We start from the raw sequence: 13,377 nt of genomic DNA on the forward strand, positions 1-13,377 counted from the left end.
TGATTCGAAGTAAGTGTGTCAAGGCTCTAAGTCTCTATGTGAACCTTGATATTCAATCTCTAAGAAATCATTTGGTGTCTAAAATTGGGTGGGTTCATAAAAGCTGAGGAATAGGTATTAGGATTGGTTAATAACATTTTCTAAGGTGTAACCTTATGGTTAAAATAGTTGAAAAAGGATTGGTTCATTAAAAGGTCACGGGTTTTGAAATTGGATGTACAGATTGGATATGGTTATCACTTGGCCGCATGACCTGCAGCCATTTTTAACGCTTAACGCGAGTCGTGCAGGGCAGGCAGGGATAGGATTCATCAGGAGGGGGGGAGAGCTCGCCTGTCTTCTCTGCCTCTCCTCGTCATCATCAAGAATGTGAGCCGCAGGCTTGCCTTTTCTTCGTTTCGGCTGTCATGGATGCACGAGCATAAGACGAGCCTACACAGGTGATTACGACCGTGCCCTTAGTGCTGATGCAGACGGTGTTCGATACCTCCCTGGTCCTGCACAAGCCATCCTTATGTGATGGCGACGGGGAGGCCTCGCTCTCGGTCGGCTTCCATGTGCGAAAGCCACAGTGGCTATGGAAGCCCTGCGTCGCCTTTCCCTGCAGTACGTCGCTTCTCTCCAAGCGATACAGAAACCCCTTGCCGCACCTTGCCTGCCATGGCGAGATGGAAATTGTGACTGTTAAAGGTATATGCTTGTCTCTTTTATGCACTGCAAGGCCATCATGGATTTTCTCAGAGAGATGTAACGTATGTTGAAGGTACCTAATGCATTGTAAGACAGTGGTGCATAAATGCCTGTCAAACGTATATAATGTATTGTAACAGTTGTTCAGAATTGTGTATTCAAAAGCATGTTAAGCCAATCATGCATATGTTGCAGTCTCTTGCTTTTGTTTTCGGAAATGTAAATTAAGCAAATTTAAGCTTCAGTGACAGTGTATAGCTGCAACTGAGGCATAATGTTTGATGCAGCTTTTGCATATTGACAGAGCTTGCAGATGGATTCTTGCACTTCTCATTTGCAGCTTCTCCCAATGTTGGTACAATCAGTCAGGGGGAGGAGCTCGGATCAAGCCATGGGGAGCATATTGCAGGCATAAAGGCCAGTCCCAAACGCTTGCAATCAAACTTTAGGAAGCAATCTCCTATTCCTGTCGCCAGTGCTAGAAGAAAGAAAAGGCAAGCTCCAAGTTTCCCCCCACAAGAAAATGGTCAAGCTGATGGAGTAATCTCTGTAAAGTCTCTTTCAAGACCAAAGTCATTGTTCAGCAAAAGGTCCCCCATTCCAGAAAGGAAAAAATTGCGGTCTGTTGCATCTTTGCAACAAGTGGTTGTGGATGGCAACAATAAGCAGTTAAAGAAAGAAATTCATCATCACGATCAGCCACACCAAAATCTTAAGGAAGGTGGTTCTATTGCAAAAAGCAAATCACAGAAACGGCCATCATCAAGGTTTGTCAAGAGGTTACCTGTCCCTACGCAAAATGCAAGGTCTGAACCATCGCTCAAGGACTCTCAAGAATCCTTCAATGGGGCTATTGACAGCACTAGTGCACCGAGAGAGCATTTTGCCACCCAGTCCTCAAGGCCGAAGTCGAAGTTTGTGCGCAGATCACCCATCACAAAGCTGTCTGTTAATGGGGCAATTGATGACTCCAAAGATACCCTAAGTCAGTCCTCAAGGCCAAAATCAAAGTTTGTGCGTAGATCTCCTGTTGGTGTAAAGAAACTAGAGGTAGCAATGCCTCAAATTTCTGCTAAAGAGTCTTTGATATCTAAAGCACTAAAGACAAATGGTGCTCCACAGAAGAAAGGCTCAAAGGTGGATGGTGCTGCAGAAAAAGTAGTGAAAGGAGCCTTGAAGGTTAGCCCACAGAAAGAAATGAAAGACACGGTAAAGAGAAGTGGCAATGCATGGGAAGAAGAGAAAGAAGCAAGTCCAAAATCAGACAGCAAGAAGTTGTTGAGTCATGAATCTGGTGCTGAATCTTCAGATCTAAAACCATGCACTGATCCCCATTTGGACCTCTCAAAGTGCAAACTGGCAGAACTGAAGACTATCGCCAAAGCTAAAGGTGTAAGAGGTTATTCAAGGATGAAGAAGGGGGAACTTTTGGAAGTCCTACTAAGATTGAGAAATGACCTCAGTAGTTAGCTTTTACATGGGTTTGAGTGCATTGCTGTTTACTTCCCAAAGAAAGGAAACTTTTAGATTGGACGTCTTGTGAAGAGCGCCTCAACTTCATTGATGCTAGAAAGAGCAGACCCACGTTTTTGTCAGGCTTTTCTATTCCAGTTTCAGAATTGTGAATACTGTTTCTTGAGTAATCGTTCTTTGAGCTTTGTGCCATAAGAATATTCAGAGTGGAATTTAAAGTGTGCTGTCTGCATGCTTTCTCCTAGCTGCTTTCCTTTTATATGTATGCTTAAGTTATGCATGGTGCACTGCAGCAATGAATGCTTACATGCAGTCATTAGTACAAATGGTTCACCAGTTGCAATGTCTAGACATAGGTGCAACATAGAGATGTTTGCTAGGTGTTGGTGGTGTAGCGACAATGTGTGGTTTAAGTGCACAGGAACTTATTGAATGAGTACAGTAATCTGCTCTTTTTTTTTTTGTGTGGGGGTTACATTTTGTCTACCTTTAGCTCTAGTAATAGCTTACACTTGAGTTCACAATACAATTAGAATAGTAACATCCCATATGTGGTTCTAGTACTTGCTGACCTAAGAGTTGCTCCTTTTCACCTAACACCTATGCTAAGTGAACTTCCTTATTTTTCTCTTTGTCTTGCTGGTCTATGGACTACCCTTTTGTGAATTCTTCAAGGGTCTCTACCATGACAATTGCAACTGGTGCCAGTTGGTACTCTTGTTGGCTTGCTGATTTCCGGCCTACATACCTTTTTCAGCGCTATAGTGTATCCAGATCTCATAGTGAAATATGTCTCTATCTTCATGTTGGACATTGGACGCAAATAGTCCGAATGTATAGTCCAGGGTTACAAGGTTTGAATAGTCATGTATTAATTGATATGTCCCTTGGGATCTACTAATTGGCAATACGTCTTTAATTGCAATGTATTCTGATGTTTTCATGAGTATTCATTGTGGCATTGATGTTTTGATTCATTTTTTCTTCTTGTTTGTTTATTGACTGATGCGATATAGTGAATTGTTCTTTGTACTCTAATAGTCTTATTTTGTTTTGGGCATGGATATAGTATTTTGCAGCATTTTGTGATGATATTTGTATTGTGGGTAATGCATGTGTATATGATCTCAGGGTCCATCGTCTTTTCCCCTTATTCCTATTTGTGGTTGGCAAATCGGATGTGAGTAGTAGTGTTCAACATCTTTGGAGTATGTGATGCTTTTAATATCTTTTAGTAGTGATGTTTGCAGTTTGGATACAGATGGCTCTTAAAATGGATTGGGACATGTAAGAGAAAGTTAGGAAAATGGCTTCTAAGCGAGTAAGCCACAAAAGAAAGCAAGAAAGTAGCTCCTTGAAGATTTTGAGGATCAAGGATGGCAAAAAAACTTTGGATCCAAATCAAGAAAATCATTAATCTGAAGGTATAGGCTCAAGAAATATGCAGAAAGGAGGCTTTGATGAGTTCTAATAGGCCTTGGCAAGGTGTTCTTTGCAAGTATCTTTGGATCAAATATTAGACCTAATTTTAGGATTCAATGAGAAGTTGTTCTTGAAGATTGGACAAAAGTAGTAGGGTGTTTTTGAAGGGAAGCCTTTGTACTCCAAGCAAGTTCCTAATTGGTAGGTAGCTATTGCTACTCAGAAAGAAAGTGGTGGATTATCAAGTTCCCACAATTTATGTGGAATATGAAGGAAAGAAATATTATGATGATCTCATGGATGGGAGATCAGGGTAAACATACTTCTTGAAGAAGCATATTTAGCTAGTGAGTAGGGTGAACTGATATTCGCGCCTTTTCGAGTTAAGTTGGTTGATCAAAGAAGATTATAATATCTAGGCATCCTAAAGAATTAACAAATTAAGGTTTGTAGGTTTGAAGTTTAAAGTTATCTTTGTAGTGTTAAGAATAATAGAGCTTGGGGAATCTCACCACATGCTTCTAGGTAGGCCATGGTTCAAGTTAGCTAAGTTGAGGTAGGATTGGGGTGTAAATTATGCTTATATTCTTTCAGGCCTCAAACAACCAACCCTTGCAATTAACTGAAAGAAAATACAAAGGAAGTGTGCAAATGTACATTTTCATATCCTTTGCCTTACTTTGCAGCCTAGAGGTCATGGCAGGCATAAAGTGATCTCGACTTCACCTCAACATAGGGACAAATTATATGTCTAGTGATGTAGCGTGCTTGTCAATACACTCCCTTGACGGCCTGATTTGGTAGCCCATGGACTTAGGTGGTGCTATCTCAAAAGTTGCAAGTCTCTGAAGATACAATCAAGAAATTTCATTAACTTTAACTCGTCTTAGTAGTAATCACTTTTTCCTCCTTAGGCCCCTTTCCCAATGCTTAATGTCGTTTAGTCTAGTTAAAGAACCTCCTCTTACTACATTGCTATGGTGCTAGTCGTAATTGAGAAAAATTGCAATTATTAACAACTGGATGATAGTGCTATCTCCAAATAGGGTGGTCAAATTGGACTACATTTAAGGGTTTAGGTTCCTATGCAACCCCATAGATCTTAAACTCCTTGTGGATTAGTCTAAGCAAACCTAGGCCATATTGAGTGAATTAAAGAGGTGTTTCTATGGTTCTAGAAGGTAGAACTCCAAGAACTAACTAGATTAAGGTGGTGACCTTTGGTTGTCATGAACTCAAGCCTAGGTCTAGACTCATGTATTACCTCCTAGAATTTACTTTTAGTAAGATAATATGAATATTAGTCAAGTTGATAGCACTTGCAAGACTTGACTTGCAATTGGGATAGTCAAAGGCATCTTGGTTGCGCACCCAAAACTGAAGTGTTTCTTTTTGGGTGCCATTTGTGATGCTTCCCTTTCATGAGCTTCTATCTCATACACTCTTTGAGTCTCCTATGCTTGTCGGAAGCCTCTCTTGTTGCTCGGGCGAGGGGGATTCATGAAATTAGAGAAGTATGGGCCTAGCTAGAGGAGATTAAGGCCTCCTCTTTCCTCTCTCTCTCTCTTTCTCTCTCTCTCTCTCTCTTGCTCTCTCTCTCTCTCTCTCTCTCTCTCTCCATTCACAACTAGGCACTCCGCGTCTAGACTCGCCCCTTTGTGAAGGAGGGTGGGTGCTCGCCGCGTGGCACACGCCCCTGCGTTCTCTTTTTTTTCTTGTGGGGGAGATGGGGGTTGCCACATGGCACCCGCCCCGCACCTTTTGTTAACTAATAGTATAGATAGGTCCGATTAAAAAAATACTTGATAAAGATATTTTAGGAAAAAACAAAAGAGAGCTTAGCTTTAAAGGCTAAGGCTATTATATAACCTTAGCCTTGATGTGCCATCGATTACTCCCTCTCTCTCTCTCTCTCTCTCTCTCTCTCTCTCTCTCTCTCTGCCTCGATTTAATCGGCAGGTGGTGCATCTTGCAACATCGTTTTGCTCAACGAGAGAAGTACGACGGAGGTCGTGACGAGACGATCAGTCGGATCTGGTCGTGTGGGCGGTGGCTTAATGCCGCGACGGACTCATCGATGGTGTGTGTGGAAGAAGAGTTCTTCTTTGTGTTGGTGTAGGTGTTGAATGCGATGACGGCTCTGAGGTGGCAGGGGTTTGGATGACGGTAATGACGCTACATCGGACGACCGATATTAATATTAATCGTGATTGTATACCTATATTAAACCTAAGGTTTCATCCAACCCCCTCTCCCGCCCACCTTCATGCGGGAAGAGGTGGGAATATTAGAAGAGAAGGGAGTCCTAAAGGAGAGAAGACTATCAATAGTGAATAAGGTTATTCCAAAGAGTAAGTCTAGACCATTAGTGGCAAAAACTATCAACTTGGTTGATGAAGTAAAGGCTCATGATGATGAGTTATTTCTTCAAGCAATTCCCTTTATTGTATCACTTTTTGAACTAGATGTGGATAACCTTTATTCAGGGTTATTAGGAGCAGCCAACAATGCTATAAATAAAGTTTCAAATCATCAAACTATTCAGATAGTTCTTCCTGAAGAGTTAAGTCTATACCTTGTAGAGCATTCAAGAGTGTAGGAGCAGCTTGAGCTTTAAGGGAAAATCAAAAATTGAGCCGAATAATGTTTTTTCAAATTTTGGGGATAAGCACAAATGTCTTTAAAAACAAAAGAATGTTCAAGATTTTGAAATTGAAAAACTTCAACCTATGGATAGCTTGGATGTTCAAGAAGAAGAAGGGTAGAAAGCCATTATTCAAGCTTAGTAGAGATACGAGCATACCATGAGAAGTTTTACAATAGTTTTTAAGGACAAGGTTCAAGAAGTTAACATGAATACATCAAGAGATCTTAAACCTATTAAACTTAGAATCTATGTGGATGAGGACTTCAAGAATAATCGGATAGAGTTGTGCAAGGAATTCCAAATATCTTTGCATGATATTATACTAGCATGAGAGGCTTTGATCTTATTGTATGTCAACATAGAGTCGACTTCAAGAAGGATGTTAAACCTATCATACATAACCCTAACTATGCAAAGCAAGTTAAACAAGGAATTGACAAGTTGTTAAGGTATGGTTTTATCAAGTTGGTAAATGAAGTGGCATGGCTATCCCCCATAGTTGTTGTACATAGAAAGAATGGTAAGATCATAGCCTTGTGTTGATTACAATAAGCTTAATGTTGCTACCATTGTTGATCCATTTTCTGTTTCCTTTACTAATTCTCTTCTTGATGATGTAGTGGGACATGAGATCTATAGCATCCTATGATGGGTTTTTAGGCTACAATCGAATTGAGATGTACCTTGATGACATAAATAAAAGTGCTTTCATCACTAAGTGGGGGGCATATGTTAGTACTATGGTGAATTTTAGTCTCAAGGATGGGCCATCATAGTTTCAGGGAGCTACCCTTAAGAACTTTAATCCGTTCCTTGACAAGCTTTATGTTAGTTTTTATTTATGACTTCTGTGTCTTTGGTAGTAGGAAAGATCACTTGAAGCATCTTAGATTATGATTTGAGAGATACACGAAGTTTGAATGTCCTTGAACCCATTCAGTCAACCTCCTTTGCAACTAAAAGAGGAGAATTGCTAGACCATATCCTATCAAAAGAAGGCATGGCCATTTACCCAAGGAAGATATCTATTGTATAGAAGCGTAAAGCTCCAATAAATTTTCATGAGGTTCAACATTTGTAGGGAAAGTAAAGTGGTAGGTACTTGAGGCATCTTTACCATATTTGTTCTCCATTTACGGCTCTCACTAAGAAAGGCATGCAATTTGTTTAGAGGGAGGATCAAGGAAAGGCTTTTGTGGTGATCAAGAAGATGCTTGTGGTAGCCCCTATTTTGCAACCTCCTACATGGGATCTTCCATTCCATATATTTTTTAAAGCTTCCGACTTGGGTGTGGAAGGTGTATTGATGCAAAAAAAGGTGTAAGGATGGTTTCGGCTAATTTATTATGCAGGCAAGAAGCGAAGTTTAGCTAAGAAAAAAGACTTAGTTGTAAGGATGGAAAATAGGGTACATAGGGTGCGGGTATAAAAGGTGGGGATACTAATTATTTTGTACCCAATTTTGATATGGTACAAGTATTTCTTGCTTTATCTCTCTCCTCACATCTTTCATGGATGCGCTTACAAACTTTAGAGAAGGTTAAGTTCTTACTACTTTTTACAAAAGAATTTTCTCATTTTCCTATCCAAGCTTGCTTTCACCATATCCATGAGGAGGAATGCTTCTATCATGTTCTACTGACTTATATCTTGCAAATGGATACTTGCCTTGGATTCTTGAGGTCATATGGAAGCCATTGATCACCATTATAAATCATTTTGAAGCCACGTGGATTGTTGCATAGTCATTGCAATTTGCGTTGTCTTCTCGGCCAATTTTGACAGATCATGTTTACTGGTTGCTTCCAATCTGAAGGGGCAAATGATCAATAGCTTCATACAAGGCTATGCCAAGCTTCTTATAGCCATAATGAAGGTTCTTCTCCTACCATTGAAGCATCAATGGTTGCCATAGTTAGCTTTAGATTTGGTTAAGAATTTCACCCTGAGTCTTGGTACATTTGGAGCTTGTACACTAAAGATTGAAGACTAATCTTTTAGGGCATCATCAAATCCTCTTCTCTTATTCAACATTTGGTGCATCAAGAGGCCATTTCTAATGTTGAATGTTAGCTTAAACCATAGCTACACGTTCAACATTCCATTATTCCGCTCTAAGGCAAGTGTTATCCCTATTTTGAAACTTGTACACCTCGGCTATGGTGGATTTTGGATAGTAGTGGGATGTCTCCTCAATGATTCAATGTTTTTCATTCCAAATGTCTTTGAGAATAATTTACATCCTTCATCCTCTTCATTCAAGTCAAGATTTGACTAAATACTTCACCTCTTGAGCTTCAATCTTCTACGATTAAGCATGAACAGCAAGGGCCACTGATTCTTCACCAATGTAGCGGGCTTTTGTTTCTTTGATATAAAGCATTTTGCCTACATTAAGGCTCGTCAATCTTGGCAAGATTTTGAGATTATGGAGTTAGGGAGTTCAATCTAGAAGTAACATTTTATGGATTTTGATGGTAACAAGCTAGGAAGCCATTATTATTTTCTAATCTCTTGGATGATAGGGCATTGCTTGGTACATTTTATGCTAATGATATGCTTGTGATGGCATGGAATTGTTTATGAAGACACTCAAATGCTTATGCTGGTATGTCTATGGCAATGGGTTCATAGCTATGCATATGCTTATGATGCAATGTATTCCTTATGTTGGCAGTAGTGGTAAGGTGATGCTCATGTTGGTAATGCAAATGATCATGTTGGCAATGCAAATGTTCATGTTAGCAATGGTTGATCTATCTTGGTAGTCATTCAATCCACATAGTGAATGGTTGATTCATCTTGGAAATGATTCAATCCACACAGTGATTTTAGGACATTACTCACTCATTATAGTCATTAAATGGATGGTATGGGCCTTTGATTACTTTCCATAAATCATAAATTGGTATCCTTGTATCCTATAGTGTGCCCTCAATTCTATTAGTGAGTCTACAGGGTTAAACAAGGTCAAAGTTGGATCTATAGATCACTTACATGTTGAGATAGGGTGTCGGACTTTATAATTCAATCACAAAGATTGGATTACATGATTTCTTATTTTAAATTTGTTATAATATGCTAATTCTCATCTCAAAGAAGGCATCATTGGCTTTGATTTGAGCTAAAATTTTTGGCAATCGAAGTTCTCTAGCTCAAGTTATGGACTAATTTACTGATGATAGGGGTATTGTAGGATTTCATTCTCCATAGGCACAAAAATATAGTATTATGAGTCTTATTAGAGATATTGGTTCTAGTAGAATGGATATTCTTTTGGTAGGCATGTTAGTAGTCACGTGTGGCTTGTGTGGTCATTTTATGCATGTGAGCCTCAATTTAAGTCAAGTGAGGGCATAAGGAGCTTTAACATTGTATTTGTCTATCACTTCATGTGTTTTAGAAACTTTAGATGGAAGGCACATTAGTGTATTTCTTTTTGTGCACTTTTGGCTATTTTTAGGGGGTTTGACTACATTTAGGGTTTTCATGCTTTTTTGCATGTATATAGGTAGCCTATCCTTCCACTTTCATTATCCATTATCCATCATTGATCCTTCATGACTAGCCAGCTCTCCTCATTCTCTCACTCCCTCACTATTTGGCTCCCACATTAACACATAGAGCTACGTGTTGGGACTAACCATTGTAGCATTGTATCTTCAGCCATTGCAATCACATAGTTCCTTCTCTCTCTTGCATTCTCTATCTCCTCTCCATGTTCACTTTTTGCTTTCCATTGTACACCCACATGGTATGAGAGCCATGCATGGGAGCCAAAGATCTCAAAGAGGAGCATGCAATCCATGACAAAACTAGATGGGCACCATACACACATGTTGTGGCCACTGCATTTGACATTCAACAGTGCGTGGCCTATTTCTAGCCCATAGCAAGCTATGTTTGGCATCAAAAATTTGCATTTTGCACATGGCACTTCTTCCCAACTTGGGGAGTCTTCATTCAATGATGGGCAACCACTTTTTCACAAGCTGTGTTTTGTAGGGTAGGCTTCATGGCAAGTTTGCTCATGTCTATCTCTACATTTGGCAGCCCCCTTGCATAGGGATTGGTGCTTTCCTTCTTGCATTCAATAGCAAGACCCATCAGTTATCTAGGGCAGTTTTCTTCTAGCCAAAGGTGGCTGTATTCTTCCTTGAGAGTCCATTATTTGGACTTGGCGGCACCTCCCAAATCAAGGGGCGGGGGTCTATTTAGACCTAATAGTACTCTTCCTAAACTAGGTAGCATTCTTCTTGACTCAGGCGGCCTTTATTAGACAAACATATTTACTCTTGTTGTTGTGTTTTATTTTGGACAATCTCTCTCTTTGCCGAGTGGCCTCTTTCTTGGTTGAGCGATAGGTTTTTGACATGTTTTGAATGCATTTATTGCAGCCATATCTATGTTTTGCAAATCTAACCCTTCAACTCAGTATTGAGTCGTCTCTTACACCTTGCATACTCCCCATCTACATTGCCTCAGTTAGTCTTCTTCTGTATTCTGGCCCTATTACGAATGCCAATTATCCTAAGGACACCTCTTATTGGTCACCTTTATTCCAACGGTAGTATCTTCTTTTCTTTCTTGCAAGTACTTTATTGAACGACATCTATGGTTGATGTGTATGCTATGGGGGATTGTGTGTTTGGGATGATTTAGATCAACTACCATCTTATTACTTTTTTCCACTATATTCTTTCAATGCTTCTAGTCCCCAATTGGCATTGATGGTATCTCCTAAGTAGGTGCTAGTCCTACCCTCTCTCTCAGCATCCGACAAGGATGGGACAAACTACCCTCTATGGTAATGCTACATGGAATGTCTCCTCTTGTTGGCTATGATCTTTGGGATTTTGTTATAGTTCCTATACCTTGACCTACCTTGGATCCTCATGATGGTGTGACTGCAAATTTAATAGCTTTATGGGATCCGTTGGACGCCAAAGCCCACTCTTCTCTCCTTTTGAGTTGTATAGATTTTGTGATTGTCCATGTCAAACATATCTGCATTGCTATAGAGATTTGGAGGAGATTTCTCTCTCTCTTTCAGATCTAGACATTTGGGCATCAATTATCTCTTGAGTTGAAGCTATGATAGTTTTTTATTGTAGATTCCCCTACGATGAGGGACCACATCTAGAGAATGGAGGAGATTTAGGATGAGATTTCATTCCTTGGTACAAACATTCTTTAGAAGACCTAGTTATGACACTTCTCTCACATCTTCCATCACCGACATATGATATATTTTGCACTACTCTTCTCACTTCTCATAGCAGGGAGATTCTCACTTGGGAGGAGCTAGTCTCATTTGGTGCTTGAGCAAGATGCGCATCACATTGAGTCAGATTCTTATGGAGCTTATGCACATGGCCGTGCTTATGTGACTTTATCTACAAGTATAGGACAAGCCAAAAGCAGAAGAAAGGGAAGAGGAAGAAGGTGGAGTCATATTCTGACTCTAATACAACTTTTGTGGGGAAGCATAGAGGATATTCCAGATGTCCTCATTGTGGGAAGACCTCACACTCCCCCAAAGGAGAAGTGATGGAGAATATACCCTCACCTTCATTCGAGAGTGAAGGGTGGATCTACATCGGAGCCTTCTCTATCTCTACTTTGTCACCCACTATTTCCACTAAGTTAGTGTTTCTACATATTTATTAGGTGGAGGAGTCTTCTTCAATCGTCTCAACTTCTAAGTGGCCTTGGCTCTTTGACAATGGTGCATCGAGTCCTATGACTTCCCAAGGTGATTTATTATAGGTTCTCCATTCGAGGGTATCCTCCCTATTGGTGACATTTCTTCGGTGCCTATTAGTAGTGTTGGCACCTTGCCTTTATTGTTTGACCATCCATTGAGCTCTATTTTTGAGGTTCTACATGTTCCAGACTTGGGCCTCCCTCTCCTCTTAGTTCATGGCCTTCCTAGGCTCAAGACCTACACTATCTTCACTGGGCCAACTACCTTTGTTGGGGATTCTTCTACATGAGTAACTTTTGTGAGATAGGTCGGCCAGATAGGGGGCTTTCTATGCTCCATTCCCCTTCCACCATTGTGTAGGGTCCTTTGAGATAGTTTTCTATTGCTGCACACATTCTTGATTGTGCACCATTTATCCCATAGGCTCCATGCCATCCCTCACCATCTCCTTTGGTGGTTCTCTCGTACTTTTCATCCCTTTCAAAGGGGGATGACATTGGTGATGCGACTATGGATTTCTTGACCCTTTATGTTTTAGAGGGGCTTCACAAGATCATGAGGAGTTGCTTCATGGTTTCCAGTCTACTTTGGGCCTTTCTTTGATGTGGCTATCCCTTTTCTTTTTTATCGAGCTACCATTCCGTGTTACTTGGTCCTTGGTCTGTGGTGTTTCTATATAGCTTATGGCACCTTTGATAGTTCCTCACTATCATCTCATAGTTGGACTAGAGGCTTGGCTCACCCATTCCCAATTGGAGTTTTTTGGGTGATCCATTTGAGGCCTCTCCATTTCCATTTCCCTTTTGTGGCCTTCCGTTTGATTGGATTTTTATATGGAGAGGGGTCTTGCTCCTTCTCTAGCTTTCTTCATCGATGGACTACATTGGCATTGGCACTCTTCATGCCACCCTCTCATCCTCATCTCCTTTGGGTTTCTACCACATCCAAGATCTGAGAGGGGGTGTTGGTAATCATGTGTGTCTTATGTGGTCATCTCTTGCTTGTGAGCCTTAGTTTGAGTAGATGAGGATATTAGGAGCTCTAACATTGTATTTGTCTATCACTTTATGTGTTTTAGACACTTTAGATGGAGGGCACATTAGTGTATTTTTGTGCACTTTTGGCTATTTTTAGGTATCTAATCACATTTAGGGTTTTTTCTTTTTTTTGCCTATATATATAGGTACCCTGCCCTCCCACTCTCATAATCCATTATCCATCATTGATCTTTTATGACTTGCCAATTCCCCTCATTCTCTCATCCCCTTACTACCATTTGGCACCCACACCAATGTGTAGAGCTGCATGTTGGGGCTGACTGTTGCAGCCTTGTACCTTCAGCCATTACAATCACATAGTTCATTCTCTCTCCTGTGTTCTCTTTGTCTCCTTCTTCTTTGTGTTTACTTTCCTCTTTGCATTGCACACACTCACAAGA

At 40.4% G+C, this 13,377-nt stretch overlaps 1 protein-coding gene across 2 annotated transcripts; it reads left to right on the forward strand.

Annotated features, from left to right (window-relative positions):
* Positions 1-207: 207 nt before the first annotated feature.
* On the forward strand, positions 208-2,285 carry LOC148040117 (uncharacterized). 2 transcript variants are annotated; one of them, XM_087696807.1, is made up of 2 exons: positions 208-690; positions 995-2,285. In XM_087696807.1, the coding sequence occupies exons 1-2, from the start codon at positions 468-470 to the stop codon at positions 2,158-2,160; spliced, it is 1,389 nt and encodes a 462-aa protein (XP_087552933.1). In that variant the 5' UTR covers positions 208-467; the 3' UTR covers positions 2,161-2,285. The 2 variants fall into 2 exon arrangements, with proteins under 2 accessions (XP_087552933.1, XP_087552936.1); XM_087696810.1 differs by having other exon boundaries at positions 1,031-2,285.
* The last annotated feature ends 11,092 nt before the right edge of the window (positions 2,286-13,377 follow it).

Source organism: Lygodium microphyllum, chromosome 2, assembly GCF_053477565.2.
Source record: "Lygodium microphyllum isolate KBCC chromosome 2, Lygodium_microphyllum_v1.1.10, whole genome shotgun sequence".
Lineage (NCBI taxonomy): Eukaryota > Viridiplantae > Streptophyta > Polypodiopsida > Schizaeales > Lygodiaceae > Lygodium > Lygodium microphyllum.